This window comes from Heterocephalus glaber, unplaced genomic scaffold (genome assembly GCF_053883595.1).
Source record: "Heterocephalus glaber isolate CG9 unplaced genomic scaffold, H.glaber_assembly_v1.0 deba00001457, whole genome shotgun sequence".
Taxonomy (NCBI): Eukaryota; Metazoa; Chordata; class Mammalia; order Rodentia; family Bathyergidae; genus Heterocephalus; species Heterocephalus glaber.
The window spans coordinates 15,705,307-15,726,795 of record NW_028258305.1 but is presented as its reverse complement, the minus strand read 5'-3'; the positions used below and the strand labels follow the sequence as shown (position 1 = coordinate 15,726,795).

The 21,489-nt window shown below is 39.4% G+C and overlaps 1 protein-coding gene across 1 annotated transcript in view; it reads right to left on the bottom strand.

The window, feature by feature from the left end:
* Positions 1–1,058: 1,058 nt before the first annotated feature.
* The window catches only part of Asb3 (ankyrin repeat and SOCS box containing 3), a 365,295-nt gene continuing 344,864 nt past the window's right edge, over positions 1,059–21,489 (bottom strand). The window contains exon 10 of the mRNA XM_087216391.1: positions 1,059–1,204. Within this exon, the coding sequence (XP_087072517.1) occupies positions 1,074–1,204 (131 nt within the window). The 3' untranslated portion in view covers positions 1,059–1,073. The remainder of the gene's footprint in view (positions 1,205–21,489) is intronic.

Sequence of the window (21,489 nt, the reverse complement as noted above, 5' to 3'; positions counted from 1 at the left end):
TCATCATCAAGTAAGCAAAAGTGTATTTCTGAGAACACATCCCTTGAAGTACAACTAATTTCAACCCCCTCAAAGATCTTGCATTACGTTCATATGACAGATATGGGGCTGATTATCACTTCTGTGACTTTCCCCAAATTCAAAGTGCCTTAGGTCTTTTGATGCTCAACTGCCCTCCACCACCATTTCAGCAATATAATAAAAAACCTCATCTCTGACTCCTGGCCTCTTACAAACTCTTCCTGCCATTCAAAAATTCTCTTCCTTATTGACCACCTTTACCCAGGAAAACTGAAAACATTGATCTTTTTGGCATACTAAAAGTAGACACAGAGCTAAAAGAAAATTGATAGGACAATCAATTATATCCTCTTCTCAGAGAGAACCAATATGCTATAAGCTTTAAGTATATTTAATCATTGCCTATTAATCATAGTGGTGTCCCTATCCTGCCCAATTCCCTATATTGTTGTCTCATATTCTTTCAAATTTTTAATATAAAAACTTACTAGATATAAAATAAATGCAATCATTACCTTAAATGCTTTTGGGTAAAACAGTTCACAAATTAGACAAAAATACTACATGGAATTAAGTTTCCAGGTGAAATTTGAACCTCCCCCCAAAAATTAAACCTACATATCCAATAACCTCAGTGATCTCTAAACAGAAAAGCTACAATGAAGGTTTCAGCCTCCTGAGTGCTAAGCTGTCCCCTGACCTGAAAGCTCCATGAGGGCTGACACAGTGTCCAATTGTTTGCTGCTATGTCCCCAGAACCAACCACAAGGCACAGAGATCAAACATCTGGTAGAAGGAAGAAGCCTGGAAAACAGGACTGTATGGGGAATGGGAAGAATGGGAAGAAATGGAGAGAACATGACTTTGAGAGGAAGACTCTACCCTCCTGTACCCAATACCCCAGCTACACAGTAAATCAACACAGGGAGCTGGAAGAGGTAGGAGAGAAGAACCAGGGCGTGTGTGTGGAATGTTAGGGTTAAAAGTAGAGAGACTACTGGGGTAACTTAACTCTTTTCTGCTTCTGTCATCTTGAGCCTCCCTGCTACCAGTCAGGGACCAAACTGGATGACTGTCACTAGGATCTTCAGGTGTTCTTGGCTGAGTGGTGGGCATTGTCCCTGGGCAATAGGGCTGCCACTAAACTTGGTGGGTGACGCATTCCAGTTCCTTCCTGGCATTTCTGCAACACAATAAATCATTATAGTGATGTTAATGTCACTGACCAAGACAAAACACATATATAAAGCCAAACCAGATTCACCTTTTAAGACTAAGATGAAGTTGAAATGTCAATCTGTTTTTCATCTACTTTTGTATAAAATGATTACAAATAAAAGAGTTATCAGCATGCTTTTCACAACTGAGCACCAATTTCTCCTTTGAGGTCTCTACTTTGGACTATAAAGCTTGTACCTTAATTGGAAAGGCTCAGCCTCCTACTTCTGACTTTCTTGGGGTGATAAGAGAGTCTGGGTAAGAAAGGGACTTGGGTGTGCTGAGCTCAGAGCTTCTTTCTTCCAGATCTGCCTCCCAGCAAGACACTGAGGCACTTGTTTCACGGTATCGGATTCTGTCCAGGTGGAAGGGCTGCAGTTGTACAGTGGAGGGGAGAATCCTTTCGCATTCCAGGGCTCAATAATTAGCAGCTCACCCTAAGCTATCTTCATAGTGCTGTACCAGGAGCAACCCAACATTTTAGTCTTCATCAGACTCCTGAATCTAGACTGAGTTACAACTTAGGAGGGGTGGAATTTATTAGCGCTCCTCATCCCAAGATCTAATAATGCTATGCATACACATTAAATATATGAAGATATGTCTGTAAACATCATAGTTACTTAAACTGTTATCAAGTTTAGTAAAATACTCCTTTCAAAAATGCAGCAAAACTATCCTACCAATAGAGACTTTAAAGTTAGATGTGCATATAAAATTTCTGGTTTTCAAGTCCCCTTTCGAAATTCATATTCATTATTAATTTGCACCAATATAAGAAGTTTTTAGAATAAGGGTCCAGCCTATGGCTTGTTTCTGTAAGAAAAGAGAGCTAAAATGATGGTCTTATTTTTTAAATCTAAAAATATACATTTTTAAGTAAAGGAAAACAATGAAGATACAACAGAGAAAACCAAGTGTGGCTATAATTGTACTATCCAGGCCCTCACTAAAACAGCTTGCCAAATCCTATTCTAGACCAACTGATGTGAAAATACTACAAGGGTACTTCACTGCATTTGGATCTTTGTGTGAAGTAGTGTCGTGCAGGGGAACCAGCTCCTCACACAAGTAAAGACTAAGTGAATAATCATGTTCTCCATTAGACAACTACAGAGCTGAGTACGAAGGAGATTTGGCATGTCTTTTCGTTTTAAACTCACATAAAAAGAGGACACATTTTAACTATTTCTGTATCTTTTAAACTGATTGCAGAACTTCCTAGGCTAACCCTTTTATCCCTGCCTCCTCACCCTACCCCATATCCACCATTTGTACTCACAGTGAACTGCAGACAATCTCAGTTCTTCCGAAAATAGACTCAGTGTAAGTAGCTTTCTCTTAAGAGACGCTGACCTGTGTCTTTAGCTCTCCACAGGGGAACAAAAGAAGAACTGCCACTCAAGTGTAGGCGACAATCATAGTGATGGGAGAGGATCTTTATTTCAGCCAAAACCCAGATTATTGCAATCTGATCTTTTAACATCACTGAAACATAATATCCTTCAAAGTTTCCCAAAACTGAGTCCCAAAACAGACTCCAGACTCCACTCATTGATAGGAGTATATTCGTGTAACAAGTATGAAATTCATACCTATAACTCAGACATGTAAGGAAAAGAGGGCATCTTTATTGTTGATAGTTGAAAATCCTTATTGCAATCTCCTATTCTAGTGAAAATATAACTCCAGTGACCTCTTTCCCAAGGTGACATCAATTCATTTCAGGGGAATGAGGTGCATATATCCTCCAGAAGTGCCCAGAGAGGCTCTTGGTGATGGTTGGTGGGAGCCCCTGGAGCCCCAGAGGGGTGCAGAGCATAGATGTAGAGCCAGACTGCCCAAGTGGGATTCCTGGCATTGCCAGGCTATCTAGGAGTCCAGAAATGAGGCACTTAACCTTCAGGCTTCCACTTTCTCACCTGTGAACTGGGGATAAGGGCACATATGACATAGGGCAGTTGTGTGAATTTATATTTACAAAGTATTGGGACATCCTTTAGTGCTTAGTAAGCATTAAGTATTTGTTAGATAAATAATAAATACCTTCTAGTTGTGAAGGCATCTACCAAGGCCCCTATCTGACACTGACTCAGCCTGTAATTCAATCAGGAGATGTCCCTCATTCCCATTCAAATATCTTCATCAGCCCAGAGGATTTCTCTGCTATTAATTATTCTTTAGAGCAAGGAAATCACCCAACTACTTCTACACCAAATAGGAATAGAGGAACACCTAGGAGGCTGCATTCACACCCAGTATACTAAAGTAAGTGTTCTAATTACTTAAATATATCAGATACAGAGCAGCTATTCTAGCTGTAATTCTCAGGGCCTTTGAAGAATATCAATGTTTGTCTCTTTCACCAGAAAGAAAAAAAACTTGCAAATGTTATTAAAATTTAAAATTTACTGCTTTTAATATCAAACAGAAAGAAAAATACTCATTCATTCAAACACATGTGATTCTCCTGCCCTCCCCAAAGGAATGCCATTTCAGTCAGAATATAGTTTTAGATTCAATCCCTAAAAATCCTCAAGGTAAAACACTGTAACTTAGATGCTTCTAATTAAGCAAACTGCAAAAAGATAATGGTAAAATCTCAAAATATATTTCCAAACTTAAAAAAAACTTTATGAACACATTGTAATATTTTACACTGATATGAAATATATGACTGTTCTAGACCTGAGCTGTCTAACAGAGTAGACAATAACTACCGATGCCACACATGGAAGGTCCAAGTCCATACTGTGTTGTGGTGTAAATATGAAAAATATGCCAGATTCAAAGAATTCCTATGGAAAAAAATAAAATACCTTAATTTTTATATTGATTACATATTAAAGTTGTGTTTGTGATATATAGGAGTAAATAAATAAATATATATCATTAATGTTAATTTTGCCAATTTCTTTTTATTTTTTAAATGAGGCTACTACAAAATGTAAAATATGCATATGACTTAAATTAAATTTTTTGTATAGCATTTGTCGGCATAATATAGAACTGATCACTGTATAATAACTCACAATAATCACATATTTCTAGATGAAAAGAATCTGTCAATTGTTCAATATCATTTTGTCTTAGAAAGAAAAGAAAAAAGTATATATGCTTTGCAATTCTCTCACTATGGGAGGGGCCAATTTAAACTACTGATCTGTATCTTTGGGCTAGAAAATGCTAAAATTTAGTCTTCCTATTTTGTTTTTCTTTTGATTTTCTTTTATTACTTAAAAAAAATTTTGGGGGGGGTACTGGGGATCAAACTTGGGACCTTGCACTTGCAAGGCAGGCACCAGAACCACTGAGCTAAATCCCTAGCCCTTACTCAAAAAATTTATAGTGATTTATAATTTTAATATCAATTAAATGTATCAAAAGTTTATTGATCCCCTTCTTATTGCTTTTCCAACAGGCTTTGGAAGTCATAATAAATTGAAAACCTGGAAACTTTATAACTAGAACCAATAGCTTTGGTTTGACAATAATCAAGAGGTGAAAGTCTTGAAAATCACAGTTCACATGTTTCTGGTGGTGGAGGAACATGAGAAATAGTTCTCTAATTACTCTGTTGCCAACACTCCAGAATCATGGGGTCTTAAAACAGTGAGGCCCTCAACAGGGCTAACAATTCTTAGTCATTTTGTTTAGTCAGTGGGGCCTCCTGTTCCATTCCTCGCAGCAGCTGTTAAGCACCTTATCTTTCTCTGCAAGCCTCATGGCACCACATAACCTGCATGGGCACCTGTCTCCACAGCCTGTTGAGTACCTTGACTGGAATTTCCTCCACAAAACTCACTCAAGTTTCACACACAGCATGACTCAATTATCTAGGGTCAGGTTGCACCATTCACCTTTCACTATTCCTTTAATGATCAGTCCTTCCCCAAGGGCTCCCTTTCATAGGATCCTTGCACAACAGAAGTATCTGAGACCCCTGATAGTGTAGGGGTGGGAAAGGAAAAGAGGTCTCAGCTATTAATGATGTGAAATTCACATGTTAAAGCCCAACCCTCAGGACCTCAGACTATGACCATATTTAGATAAAGAGCTCTTGGAGAGTTAAGTTAAAGTGAGGCCTTTAGTGTGCTCCCTACGTCAACCCAACCAGGGTCCTTACACGAAAAGGAAATTTGGACACTCAGACACCAAGGAGGCCTGAGCAAACCCTGTGAGCAAAAGCAAGAAAGTTGCCTCTACAAGCCAAGGAGAGAAGCTCTGATTTAGTCAGACTTAGAAACTGAGACTTAGTCTCGGACTTCCAACGCCACTCCTGTGAGAGAATAATTTTCAGTGGCATAAGCCATCTACTCTGTGATATTTTGCTATGGCAGCCTTCACAAGCTATCGCAATGTCCCAGTTATCCAACTAGCTGGTTTTCTCATCTTTAAAACCGGTAGAAACAACCGACTCTGCTTACATACAGCTGGTGAGATAACTTGTATCTTGGAAAGTTAGAAAGTGTTATACAAACTAATCACTATGATAGTTTATTGTGAGAAGGGTTTCCCTTACTTGTCCTAAGCCAGAAATGACATTGGGGGTGGTGACTTGCCCACTGTTGTCACTAGGAGTCAGAGGTGGCACATTGCTAGAAATCCTGGATTCAGGAGACCTCATTTTGTTTTATTTGTTGCCTCAAGTTGTTTACAGTTAAAGAAAAAGAAAGGTAAACATTAACTATGAATAAGAGAAAATATGCTTTGTCCTTTCCCATGTTCCATGCCTCTAAAAGTAATGACAAGTACTATAGACTGGAAAGGGGAAAAAAAATCACATCAATATTTACTCTTGTTAGGTAGTTAAAATTGAGGGAAGAAAAGCTGAAGACATTGACACTTGGAAAATGAGTTGAGAGGAAAAAGGAGTAAGCAAAGAATTTTAATTTGATTTCTGTAATGTATTGAGGAAATAACTATAAAAATGAAAAGCATTTTTAAAAAGTTGAAACAGAAATAATTGAAATGCATTTAAATTCAAGTTAGGGTGCTATTGAGGGCAACGTAGTTAAATAGAGTATGAAAGAAAACCAGGGAAATGAAAATGATTCTAAAAATAAAAGCAGCCTTTTAGGAAATACTGAAATATCTGTTTAAAGAAATGCAGACATTACAAAAATAAATAGTGAATATACAAAGTTAAAGATTATGTTTCAAAGTTAAATATTATATTAAAATGCCCTTTCAGTTCTCAGATGTCTTAGAAGTGAGCTCATAGGAGCCAAAAGTCTGAAACACTAAACTGTTTTCCTGAAACAGGGGAAAAGAAAAAGAAAGAAAGAAAGGTAGACCTTGTAATACATGACCTAGACAGATGTCTTGATCTTAGAAACTTCTAATTTTCTCCTATGATGGTGGTTCTCAAACTTCAGTTGCTCAGATCTATCACCTGGAAGGCTGGTAACAGTCAAGAGCCAGGCCCCACACCCAGGAGTTTAAGAATTCACATTCTAACAAATTCCAATGTGATGCTGATGCTGCTGACCTGAGGACAGGTTGAAAATCAGTAGGATATGATAGAATTGCTTTGGACAAGAAACTGAATATATTCATCTGCACAAAATACTTCTGAGTACAGTCAGTCCTTTGTAACTCTGGTTCTGCATCCACAGAATTAGAATAGTAGTTAGCAGGGTCAGAACATGCCTTCCTGTTAATTGTAGGCTAAGGAACACCTCCCCATCCATCTCTAAGGGTTCTGGTCCCAGCTAGGGACCTGCTTCTCTAACTCCCAAACAATAGTCACAGTGGGTGTCTTAGCCCACAAATCAGCTCTTGGGGAATTCCCAAATCAGGTCCAAGTGCAGAAAGACTTCAAGGTGTCCAAAAGTAACCTTTGGCCATGGGCAAACTCATTATCTTCACATCCATGAGTTGCATCCTCACAGATAAATTATAACAGTGAATTATAGGAAAGGACGTTCATAGTTAACACAAGAGGATGTGACTCCACATGAGCTTTCAAACATGCCCAGGACAACCCTGTGGGAGGAACTTGGACTCTTGACCAAAAATGAAAGACACATTTCCATTATTCTTGGGGCTACTGTGAGCCTTTTTACCACCCATTCTCACTCTGCAGAGTGTGCTTCTCTTCTGCCTTCCATGAATGTACACTTTCACTGCCTTTTCTGTGTGTCTTGTCCAATTCTTTGTTCAGGACACCAAGAACCTGGAAAGAAGCCTCAAGGGACCCTCCATCTGGTAATAGAACAAAAATATTCAGGAACAAAATGCATTTGTCCTGAATTCTTACAGACCTTTTTTCTTGTCATTATTCCCTAAACAATGTAGTATATATAGCAACTATTCACGTAGCACTCACATTGTATTACTTATTCAAGGTAATCTAGAGATTATTTAAAGTATATCGGAAAATGTTTACAGGTGATATAAAAAAACTACACTATTTTATGTAATAGACCTCAGCATCAAGAGTTTTGGTGTATGCAAGGGACCCTAAACCAATCGCCTGGATCTACCAAAGTCCAACCATATTTGCATTTATCTTGCATATCTACTCTTAAGAGGACAGGATTTAGAAACTGGAAAACAAATCAAGAAGAGGCAATTGACCTAGAAGACTACAGAAAGCTGGTCACTAAGCCATTTAGGGATAAAGGGTGTCAAACAGCAGTATGCAAATGCTCAAGAACTGGAGACACCAAGTATCTTTAAGGAAGAGTTGAGTCTCTTCTCTTAAAGATAGCCGTTGTAAGTAGGGTAAGAAATAGGACTGAAAGTAGGAAAATTGGTTCAATGTCTCTAAAAAGAGCAGCTAAGTTCCAGATCTCCCTCTATACCCCAGCAGATGACAGCATATCTACTATCTGAGCAGGTGAAACCATCAAGGAGCTGGTGTCAGACAGAAACCAGGCAAAGCTTAGGAAAATTTTACTGCAAAGACAGGGTCATAAAGGAAAAGCCACACAACACCAATTATGCCCCATGCACTTATAAAGAAGGGCTAACTGGTATTATAGAACACTGATACTATTATGTGGGATATCGTTATGTTGGTTAAACATGACCTGTTAATCAGAAGTGGTCAAACACTAGAAAAACTCACCTAACATGAAGACAAAGACCAAAACAAAAGGGAGGGCAGGGGAAGGGGGAAAAAATACGAACCAAGAGAGTATGTAAAGCTGCATATCTCCAATGATGAATGTCATTATATTGTATACCTAAAATGTACCAATAAAAGGATATACAAAAAAAAAGACCAAAACAAACCAGTAGGATAAAAGAGCTTATAAGAAATAAAGCTAACAGAGGCAAAAATCAGAATAATAAATAACTATAAATAAAGTTTATAAAGGGAAATAAAAAGATATTTATGGCAAAAGAATATGATGATACAGTATTTTACTTTTTTAGAGGAACACTTTGAGAACACAAAGTATTAAATCATGACTATAGAAATGAATGACAAAGCTGAGAAAATTTCCAGGAATGTACAGAGATAGAGCAAAAAATATGAGTTCCCAAAACAGTGGTGTTCCACTGGGGGGCGGGTGATTTCTTCATAGGGGAGATTTAGCAGTGTCTTCAGACATTTTATTGTCACAACTCAGGACTGTCTGCTACTGTCCTCTAGCCCAAAGGTGCAGCAGGACACTGTATGATACATAGGGCAGCTGCCCGCAACAAAGAATTATCTGACCCAAAACATGAAGGACACTAAAATATCAAGGACACCAAGGCTTAAAAACCTTTGCATAAGATAATCAATCATCTAAAGGTAAATCTCTTTATTTTCTAATATATATATACACACACACACACACACACACACTAATTAGCCAGGTGTGATGGGACATCCCTATAATCCCAGCACTCTAGGAGGCTGAGACAGAAGGATCACCAGTTCAATCAGAAGGATCACCAGTTCAACTGGATTTTCCAGGTATGGTGACACATGCTTGTAATGCCAGAACTCAGGAGGCTGACGTAGGAGGACTGCCATACATTCAAGCCCAGCCAGAACTATAAATTAAGACTTTGTCTCAAAAAAAAAAAATGTTCAACTGGGAAGTTTAGTGAGACCTTGATCCTCATATTCATGTTCCTCTTCTTTTGGTCCTTCAAAATTTTCAAAAAACACATTGTTGTATCCTGCTAAATACTTTTTTCTTACTTGCATATATGGAATTGTCAAGCAAAAAGCTCCACGTCACCCACTGTGGAAAGAAACCTCTGTCCCAGGACAAAGTCAACAGGAAAAGGCAATGGGAAAGCCCCTTTGCTGATGGTGACCATGAACCACAGGCAGCATGGCTAACAGCATGAATTTAAAGCCTGCTGTGCTGCTTAACCATTGGAGTAATCTTAAGTGTTTAAACTTCTGTGAGCTTCAGTTTCCTCCTATGTAACGTGAAGATTAAAATACTCACAGGTTGTTCTGACAGTTTAAAGATATGGGAAACAAAGTATTTCACACAGTGCTGGCTATGGTAAGTGTTCTTTAGGGGGCACCATAAAAGAAGTGATCTCTGAGCTCTTCAGCTAGTGCAGCAAAGAGCAAATCATCAACACCACTGTTCTTGGGATTCCTGAATGTCAGATTTAGGGGACAGAAAACATCAGTTCTTTCGGGAGAACCCAGGCTACCATAGCTGTGCAATACCAGAGGAAATAATCATGATATATATTAACAGAGTGGGTGAAATACCCTGATTATGCTTATGTTGGGATATAATATTGCAGTGTAGAGACATATGCACTCCAAGATATTGATACCCCAAGAACTGGCTCTCAGACTTAAGTGAACATCAGCATTACCTGCAGAGCTTGCTAAAATAGGGGTTACTGAGATTTAACCCTAGAGTATGTAATTCTGTAGGTGCAGATGGAGTCACAGAATTTACATCCTAGTAAGTTCTCAAGCAACATTGCTGCTGGTCCCAGAACCACAATGTAAAAACTATAGCCCTAGAGAACAACATAATATAGATCTTTCTCCTGAAATTACATGGAATTGTACAAATGGCCATATAAAATCAAAGTAGCCTTTAAATAAGCACAAAAGTATTCAATATTTTTACACAATTATCTTTATTAACTGGCAGAAATATGAGCCAATAGATAGCCCTGTTGACTGAGAACTGAATTTAATCCACCTAACTTTATAAATTGCAATCCATAATAATCCTTCTCCAAAAATTTAGAGCCTCATTTTTGAGGAGCTTGCAAAACCTTTACCCATTTTATTAACATTGGTTGTTATGAAACATTACTGTATATCATGCTTCAATTTTTGCAGAGTGGTTCAATAAAGTGGGGATAATATAAGTCTGAGATAAATGCTTACTCTCGTTGCCCAAGAGGATAAACAAAAACTAAATTACATTCAAGGAGTTCAACTTTAGCAGGAATTTTGAAGGTACTCAATATCTACCAAAGCTAATCAGCTGCAGCCTTCTAAGGGAAAAAAAATAGGCATTTCTGTTTCTTTTTCAGGTTCTCTATGATATGAATATAAAAGTAAAGGATTCATTTTAACAATATAAGGTGTGATAATTCTATTTCACTCCATCAAAGCAAAGAAATTGGTAAAGCACTTTCAGTGTTCTTAATGTATTTAAGAGCCTTTCTATCATACTCATTTAACAACCATTTATTGAATACTGAACATTTAAAGATAAAAAAGACATAGGGTAAATATAAGCTACTTTCAGGGTACTTCAAATGTGTGCATTCCAAGTGTGTGTGTGTGTGTGTGTGTGTGTGTGTGTGTGTGTGTGTGTGATATGTGGCCCATAGGAAAGAGGTGATTTTCCTGATCATATAAGGGGTGACCCCATCATGTGAGAGGTAATGCTCCCCTGAGCCAAACTCTCTGCATCAGATCTTGAATACACACACCTGCTGATCTGTCCAGTTTGCCTCTGCGTCACATTCCTGGAGTAATCCCTATCGCTAACTTCATAAAAGGCACTCCATGCAAGCACCTTCCTCCCTAACAGGATGATTGTTAGACATGAAGGCTGTGAGGGGCCAGTGATTTAGCTCAGTGGTTTTGCCACCTCAAGGATCCAAGTTCGATCTCCGGTACCCCCAAAAAAAAAAAAAGAAGTGAACGTCATGTCACTAAATCCAATTTTCATTTTGGTCCTATCCTACTGATATTTCCATGGCAATCACTGATACTGGCATCTTTTATCTTGGAATAATTTCTTCTTTTGCCTTCCATGCCTTGTGTTGCTGACTGTCTCCCACCTCCCTGGCTGGCCTCTTTCAGATCTTCTCAAGACTCAGCCTTCTCAGCCTGGAGTATCTCAAAGCTTTTCTTAGCTCAAGTTCTCTTCAGTCCTGACTTGCTCCCCAATACTCCTCATGTCCACCATTGCACCAATCATTCTCCAAATTCTCATTCTACCGGATTGTATCTCCGCCCCTCAGAACTTCACAGCCACGTGACTGACACTGATTGCATGGCCCCTCCCCTAAAATCAGATCCAGTAGTATGTACCTTCATTACACACAGTTTGAGAGATGACCTGTCTCCCTGCTCCATATGCAGTACCTCACATGACTGTAAACCTTACTTGCTAAATGGCCCTTGAATCCTTGTATTTCTCTCTACCTTCTCTGCCTTCACCCTAAACCAAGGCACTGCCATCTTCAGTGCAGATTCCCACAATAGCCAACTCTACACACCCATGTTCCCTTGGGCTCCCTTCAATGTATCCTCCACAATGCAACCACCATAGTCTTTGCAAAACATGACTTTGTGATATTACATATTTAAAATTCTCCGTGTCTTCTCATTGCTCTTAGAACAAAAGAAAATTCTTTAACCCATTTATTTGACCCTATAGAGCCTGGAGCCTCTTAATTCCCATTCTCTATGACTCCTCTCCCCCTTGCTCCATGAGTTCAAGCCACACCAGCTCCTTACAGTTCCTTCAATGCACCACATCACCACCTGCCACGGTGCTATTTGCTCTCCTTTGCCCTACTTCTTGTTAATTCTTGTCAGTCTTCGGCTGTTCGCCAAAAACTCACCTTGCCAGATGATCCTTTTCTGACTCTCAATACTTGATTTCCTAACACCATATACTTCTCCTTTGTGGCACTTATCACAGTTGTAATTTCATGTGCATTAGCATGAGTACTTGAGTGATGCCAGCCTCCCATCTAGAATGTAGGGCAGACTATAATTGTTTTGTCATATATAGTATCCTCACAGCTGGTACTGCCAGAAATTCAGTAAGTACTTGTAGAATAAATCAAGAACAAATAAGAGAATGTATAAATAACATATAATCAGCTAACAAGTAATGTAGACATGTAAGAGGTATACAAGCACACTCATGTAAACTCCTAAAATTTAAGTGTGACTCCATTGGGCTTCTGGCCTAATCCCTCATTTCTCCTCACTAGGGTATTGGTGATATCTATACATGGTTGGTTTGGAAAGAGACTTTTATCCATGACATTCTCTTCCTTTATTGTCTGGTTTTAAGCCATCTGCTGATCCATGTCCTGTTCCTTCAAAGTCCATATGCCAGAATGGTCCCCAATAGACAGCTCACCTCTTTGCACTAGTCTCTTGTACTAATCATAAAGATATGATACCTTTCCATATGGTTGTCAAGGTCCTTCATGATCCAGTAACACCCTGCTCAGCCCCTCCTTTCCAGTCAGTCTAGTACCTAACACATGGCCTTTATCCCCTTCATATTCTCCAACTTCTCCAAACACACCATACCTGTTCTCTTTCCAGGCATGACACAGGCCACGACCTCTGCTGAGAACAATCTTCCCAATCCCCCCTCACTTTCTCCCCCTCTATTTGGCTTTCTTTCTCTTCACAAACTTTGCTTTTATCCAACAAGTCTTGATTGGGTATTTCTGCTTTGTCATTCCCAACACATATTCTCTCTAATCATGGCATGCCTCACAGTAAAATTTCATAGCCTGTGTACTTTTAGGTCTTCCTCTCTAGTCCTGTATATTCTTCAGAGTTGAATCCTCAGAGCTTAGCATGGTGCTAGAAACTAGTAGATAGCTAATAAATAATTGTTAAATGAATAGATAGAAACTTATCTTTTACTTAATCAGTTGCTTGCACTTCAGTCTATACTATATCATTCTTCAACTCAAACTGGTTCTTCTTTATTTGCTTCTATGCAGATTCAGTATCACTGCAGAAACCTTGAGATGTACTTACTTTCCTAATATTTGTTCTGCAAAAATGCCTAACTATAAATTATCACCTTCTGTGGATTACTGAGTACAGGGCATTTTGTAGATTTCTGTAGGTTTTAGTAGGAAAAAATAATTTTGCAAGAATCTGTACAATTTAAAATAATACCCTCCCCACTATCACAAAGGGCTGATATTTTACAATAGCACTTCCAAAGTGTGTTACAAAAAAACACCATTATCCAGGACATTTATGGTAATATGCAAAAAGAAAGGAAGGAAGGAAGGAAGGAAGGGAGGAAGGGAGTCAGAGAGAGAGAGAGAGAACTATTTCCAACTAGAAACACTCTACTAGACAAAGTTAAATAGATATCTTTACTGTAAGGGCTTCTCAGAGTCATTGACAAGTTAATCCACACTGTAAAATTCTAACAGGAGGGAATGATTCACAGCATTTCTCAAACATTAACTCACAGCCCCCCAACCTCCATATTTGGGGACTAGTTTTCTATTAAAATCACATTGGGAAGTACTTCTTTATGAATGCTTTTTATATCTATAACAAATCTTTCCTCAGCTATAATTACAAACTCTCTGACTACTGCCTTACATAGAGTTATATTGTTCATCAGTTTTTCATACAAGTACACGGATAGAATACAGTGACTATCCATAACCCCTGCTTTGTACCAGAATAGGCACAGCTGACAAGGTACTGTTTCAACATAGCTCTGCATCCAAGAAGTCTTTTCCACAAGGCAGAACAAGTAAACATCCGTTGTCCAGTATAATCTATTGGACATGGCATGTCAAAGAATAGGCTATGTCCTGCTACCGAAAAGAATCAAAAGTATAATATGCAAGTTTCCCATCTACCCCTTCCATGATGCAGAAATAAATTGTTCTTTTTTATCTTGAACATATATTTGACTTAGCTAATTCTAAACTTTTCCTTAGCTCTCCCAGACATAACACACACACACACACACACACACACACAAACACACACACACACATTTTAATTTGATGAATCTTCCTATAAAACTCCAAGTCTTTTGCAGCCAACAATTTAAAAGTATATAATTTTGTAAGGACAAGATTTCGTCCTTCAATAGGCCATTTTCATAAACCCACTATGACCAAAAAGAAAGGGAAAAGATACAGAAATCCACAGAACATAAGCTTCACAACTGACACTGAAGTATTACTTAAAAGTGACAGCAGAAAAGGAGACTACCCCCATCAAACAGCCCAACTCTCACCTACCAAATCCAGTTCCCCCAGGACTTCTACAGTGTACAAGATCATGCCACTAAATCTGTTTGCACAACCTTCTATTCTACTGTATCTACAATAATAGCCCTACATTTCCTGTCACAGATCAATAAGGCCTCAAAATAGCTAGAAAAATTTAAATCCACTGTAGGTGTAAAAACCACTGAATTATCTGTTTATTTGCTATCCCTAATATCATGTAAGATGATCTAGTAGCTCAACTGTGACTCTAAAAAATGTATTCAAATATATAAACCTCAAAGCTCTGAGAATCTAACTTTGGCTATGGGAAAAAGAAAAGGCAGAGGAAGGCAGAAACAAAATTTAGCCAACAGCTCTGCATGTTTATATTGTCTTGAATGAGGTGGGATAATAAAGGGGTGGAAGGCAGGAAATGGAAGGACAAACGATTCTCCCTTGACTGACTCACTGTCTTAGAACTGGGAATGGCATCTCCACAAACATCCCTGACACTAAAGGAGAAGAAAGGTGGGAGAGAGGCAACAACAAGGCCATGCAGAGCAGAAAGCAAAGCTCAGACTGTGCAGCACAGGGCTATGATAACAAATGAGCCACTCAGGTTCACTAAAGAAATGACCTTATCCTTGATGTTGCTCCTTCGAGGCATATTTTATATTCAGCCACTTTGTTCTACACAGACACTTGCTATACACTCAGATGCCTTTTTTGACCCTTAGCTTTTAAAACTGTGGCTGTTGTCCTAAGGAGCTAACCTATCATATTTGCATGTCTTGTCTATACCAGCACCAGGTACTTTTAAAGATGAAGCCATTGTCCACCCAACCACCAACAACTTCTGGCCAAAACAAACACCTCCATTTCCATATTCTCCTGAATGTGACAATGACAGATATGGCTAGAAGAAAGGGTGGAGCGGACAATACTCCCTTAGCACTAAATATGCATTCACTTAGTGACACTAATGTCAGAAGACAGAAAGATGAATAAGACGTCCTTGAGGAGCTCACAGTCCAACAGGAGAGGGACACACAAACAAGTCCTCACAATAAGATGGTGAGAACAGCCAGGATGGGGCACCACCATATGCTAAGCTTGGGTCTCAGCAGTCTGCACATATGCAGCTCATTTCATCATCATTCCCATGCAGGAGGGAGGAAACTGCTGGAATTCAAACCCCTAAAGTCTGTCCCCAGCCACAATTCCAACCATGACCTTACCACTTCAACCCCACACTCCCCACTCCTACATACATCTTCTGCCACCTCCCCCGGGTATGTTTCCCAACATCTCATATGACCTCTGTCTTTTCTTTCCCCCTGATGCCCATAAGCACATCCAAATGGCTAGTAGAGGAAACCATGGTGTATGTGGTGAGACACTATGGGCACAACACAGCTACTTGTATTTTTAACTTTTTTTTAAACTCAGACCTTGGATTGAGACAAGCATGGTTATACCTTACCCAGTAGAGCCAGAAACACAAAAACAAATAGAGCAGGAACCTTTAGAGGTAAACCATTTATCAGTGTGAGAGGAGGAGCACCCCAGTTAATAACATCAAGACCTTGAATTCCCCCAGAACTTTTTCCCCAGAGACTCAAGATATGCAAGTGAGTCCAACACACTCACTCTGGACTTCAAAACTAGGAGGGAGGAGTCTTGGCTGTAGCTTTGGAATGAGTGGATTCTAACACGAACTTAATGTTTATCTGGGGAACCTTATGGTCTATTTAAAAACTATTTACTTCAGTGCACAGCTTTTCACTTCCCAAAAACTTTTGATACATATCTCATTTCATCCTCACACTTCCATGAGGCAGTCTGACCACATTTCACAGATAGGGAAGCTGAAGTTTAGAGATATTTTTAAAGACTCCCCCCTCAAAAAATGTTGATACTTAAAAGTATGTCTTTTCTACAAAACATGATTCTACAAAGCAGAATTTTTCCACAAAATGTTCCTCAGTTTGAAAAACAAACTACCACTATTTACCTGCCACTATTAAGAGAAACTATTGTTTTGGGAACTTTATTTAAAGAAGTGGAACAACCAAGGCACAGACACAGAGCTCGAGCTAAGCAGCTTGAACAGTGCTTGCCATGGCGCCAGTGGGCAGCCTCTCAGCACATCTCATCCCCTCCCTCAGCCAGTCTTGGTGCTGAAAAGAAACACTGTGTCTTCACTGCTGCACAGCTGGGACCTGACACTTGACTGATTAGACTGTTTCTGGTTGCAGCTATAGGTATTCAGGTTCAAAGAGAAACAAACCACTTGATATGCTGAAGTGTTTAAGTTCTCCAACTGCTAAAGCTACAGGCTTATCTACCTATACCCTTGACCTATCGATTCTCACCGCTGAACACACTTAAGGAAGAGCCCTCTCTTTAAAAAGAAAGAGAACAAATTACATGGTTCAGCTGTAAAGAAAAGTGAGGAGTCACCAAATGCTTGGAAGCCTTCAATGGGCAGTTTTGAACCAAAATAGCATGAGGTGGAGGAGGAGACAAAACCTATTCAACTTGTCAGCAAAGATGTGTGGACTCTAGAATCCAACACACTTCCTCACCTAACAGCCTTTCCACCTCCTCAACTATCAAATAAAGAAAACAATGCCTGCTGATCAGGTCACTGGGTGCAGGGTGCTGGGGCTGCCGTAACCAAGTTCCACAGCTGGGAATGCCTTGCCTGGCAGCTGTGGAGGCCAACAGACTGGGATCAAGGTGTTGGCTGGCTGGTTCTTCCTGAGGGCTGTGAAAGGAGGATCCATTCTAGGACTTTCTCCTTGGCTTGCACAGTCATCTTCCTGTGTACACAGTATTCTCTCTGAATGCCTGTGTCCAGAGCTCTACTTTGTACAAGAATACCAGTGCTAGATTACAGTCCACCTGAGGACCTCTTTTTAACTCGAATGCTTCTGTAAAGACACTGTCTCCAAATAAATCACAACCTGATCTGCTAGGGTTAGGACAACAACATATAAACTAAGGTGTCTGGGAGGACTGGAAAGGGACCCAACTCAACGAATAACATTGGGAGATGACATCTTTAAAGCCCCTGATATAATAAGCACTCAAAAATTGACTTTAGTTTCCAGCACTGGCACTGTCATTGCCTGCTGTCTGCTCTTTGAGAAGTTTCACTTCACTCTGAAGAACAGGGTCCATGCCTAGGACATGAGGAGGTTGGAACCAGGGATTCTGAAGCCTCCTAACTCCATGTTCTGCTTCTGCACCATGAAGATGCCCTTTCTTTTCTAACATACTCATTTTTCATTTTATAAGTTCTATCAGAATACTCTGGTTTCCTTCCTCCCTTCAATCTTTTTTTTTTAAGCATTCCTACCAAATAATTTGAAGCATTGGGGGTTTTTTGTTGTTGTCATTGTTTTGGTTTGTTGTTGTTGCTTGGTTTGGTTGTTTTGCTTTCACTTTGGTTTTTTGAGACAAAGTCTCACTATATAGTCCAGGCTGAACTCCAACTCTCCATCCTTCTGACCCAGCTTCCTGAATGCTGAGATTATAGACATAAGCCACCATCCCCAGTCCAAAAGCCTTTTTAATGACATTTCAATGTGTAAATACTTTACCCACATTATTAAGGGGAAAAAAATTGAACTTATTAGTTGAGTTGATTTGCCTACCCCTGGCACTTGTGGTAAGAGAAAACAGTCTTAAAGATTTCTCAGACATGCTTACAAAATCCAAAATATCCAAGCCATTTCTGAGAAGCAAATAAAAATGCACTTGATCTTTCCTGGAAGCTGAGTAAGTAAGCAGGGCAGAGCTGCTCCCTGAAAGTGAAGGGCTAAGAGCAGCCACTGTTCCAAGACATGAAGGATACTTGGAGCTCTTTTGCCCTGCTCATTTTTCAGAAGAAAAGTTTGAGATCCAGAGGGGTGAAGTGCTTTACCTGATTGGAAAATTAATCCAAAGCAGTCAGATGTGATACCCAGTAAAATAGTGATTTAGTTTTGATTTAAAAGGGAGCTTCCCACCATATCTTGTGGTTGTTTTCACTGTAACAGAAACAGTCCCAGATGTCATCTCTAAAACTGTAATTGTGCCAGTATGATTGTAAGATTACAGGTGACACTGGGAACATTGCTGCATTTTCCTGAGTCTCATTTCTGTATGCCCAAAGAGGCAATAATAATTCTAGCCTCCTCGTGGGACTACTGGAAGGATCAAAAATATAATAAAGCATGCCAAAGAACTTTGAAATCATAAAATCCTTTACAAATATAAGATACTTTCATTATTAGCTATGCACATACATACCCTTTGCCAGCTAAATGAGGTCAGGCTGCCTCCCCATGGGCTTGCTCCCCACTTTAAATGGAAATTTAAAAATACCCTGCCCATAGGTTCACACTTCAATCACCTACACTGGCTTCTTTTGAACATCATTAAGGAGCAAACCTGAAAAATATCATCTTTTCGTTCTTTCTTTTGAAACTTCCTTCTCATGCCTGACCATCCAGAATAGCACCTCAGGAAAATGAGCTTTGAAACATGAACAAAATCTTCCCAAACCCAAGGTAATTTTAGCAAAAGCTAGGGAATACTTGATATATATGCCCTCACTTCTCTCTTAAAAACTGTGGGTGATAGATGCCCATTTGGACATGCTGAAAAGAAAGACTTTGCTTTGAAATAACCTCAAGGGACTACCAATGGATTCATCCAAAAGAATGCCAGGACATGCCATGATTTGCAGATTTTTAGAGGTGGCTTTGAGGAGAACATGTCTTCTTACTGAGGCAGCGGCAGCATAGTAGAAAAAGAAGAGGACTGGGAGCCAAGTGGTCTTAGTGCTGGGTCTGGCTTCACCCTGCTTGGATCATTTACTTAACCTGAGTCCTCTCAGGTCAATGAAATGTAGACCTTCCCCAGTATCATTGCTAAGATTAAAGTGTACACATTCAAACTCTACATCAGGGTACCCTCTAAGCCCACTCTCGATTTGGAGTGGACCTGAGAAGTTTACATTTTTAAAAGAACCCTAGATGACTTTTAGGCAGGTAAGAAACATTTCCAAGGAGTCATCTGCACCTCACTGGTCTTAGTAATGATGGACAAGAGAGAGGCAGGGACCAGAGACCAAGTCTCAACAATCTACCGGCATCCTAGCACATTATCTCTCCAGACATTCTCAGACTAGCCCCTCCATTTTAGAGGTGTGACCACCCTTAGTGCCACAGTTTTCTATTCATCAAGTTAATACTTAATTTCATGCATGGTCCTAGCTCTTGTCCTCTGAGAACAGATCAATAGATGTCAGAACCCAAACTGCATCACTTATCAAGCACTTGCTAAAGTACAGTAATCTCCTCCAAAGAGGCTCCTCATAAGTAGTGATCCAACTTCCCAAGCTTCTTCACCAACCTCCCTCACAACCTCCAGGCCTCCAAGATACACCTGAAAATGACAGATGCCACCCCAGACCTGAACTTAGATTATGTACCTCTATACAAGCATACCCAAAATTTACCCACCGCTGTATCTCTTACCAGTTCTCTCTACCAGCAAGCCCTGACTATCCATCAAAGTCTGACACGAATTTGAAGGCATAGACTAAATGAAGCATGTTTTTCCTTCAAAGACAAAGTCTTCTCTTGCCTCCTCCATCTGACCTCACATTCAGGGACTACATCTTTTTCATCTTTGTGCCTTCAAAGCAGATAGTACAGAACATTGTACACGAGAATTATTTAACAAATATTAGCTTAATTTGAAAATGATGAAATAGGTATGCATTAAAGCATGAAGACTGCCCAGCAGCAAGGAGCACAGCCGCCCCCAGTGCTGGGCAGATGAGCTGCCCAGGTGCCAGCAGCACACATCGCTCCCCAAAAAAACCATCCCCCCAGAAATGAGAAAACATGTAAACAAGTCTCAAAACCAGACTTCCAGATCACCTAAAGCAACCCCAAACAGTAACAAGGTGGAACAATCTGATACTCAACAGCCTGGACTCCCTGAACTGGCAACAAAAGAGGATCTAGAAAAAATGGAATTAGAAATAATTTCTCACATAACAGCAGAGATTGTGCCCATAGTGCAAGACATGATTAATAAATCTAGAGAGGACACAGAAAAGAAAGTAGAGGGGCTGAGGGGCTGAGGAACATGATGAAATCCTGACATAGGAAATAAACAGATGCAACCAGATTTCCAGGAGATTAAAAACTCCATTGAAAGTTTATGAAGCAGAATGAGTCAATGTGAGGATAGATTTTCAGATATAGAAGATAAGATTGCAATTAGTGATCAGGAAAAGAAAAATTTCTTTAAAATAGTAAGGGACCATGAGAAATCAATCCAGCAGCTGCTAGATGATGCAAAGAAGAATAACATAAGTCTGATCTAAGTCAAGGAAGAAACAGGAGAGAGTGCAGATGACATTAAAAAAACTGTTCTCATAAAATAAGAACCAAGAGAGACTATGTAAAGATGCAAATTTCCAAAGATGAATGTCATTATATTGTATACCTAAAATGTACCAATTATTAGAATGAATAATTGATGATGCAAAATAGGAAGAAAAGGTCCAAAGGGGTAGGGGTAGTGGGAGGGGTAGGGGAAAGAAAAGAAGGGAAAGGAAAAAATGATGAGAAATGGAAAAAATGGAAATAAAGTCTTTGTAAATAGGGAAGGGTGGAGGGCATGAAGGGAGGGCTAGGTATGGGGAAAAAATAAGAACCAAGATGCATTATATAAAGGTACAATTCTCAATGAGAAATGTAATTGTGTTGTATACCTAAAATGTACCAATAAAAGAATTTAATACCAAAAAAAAAAAAAAAACTGTTCACAGAAGTAATGGTAGAAAAC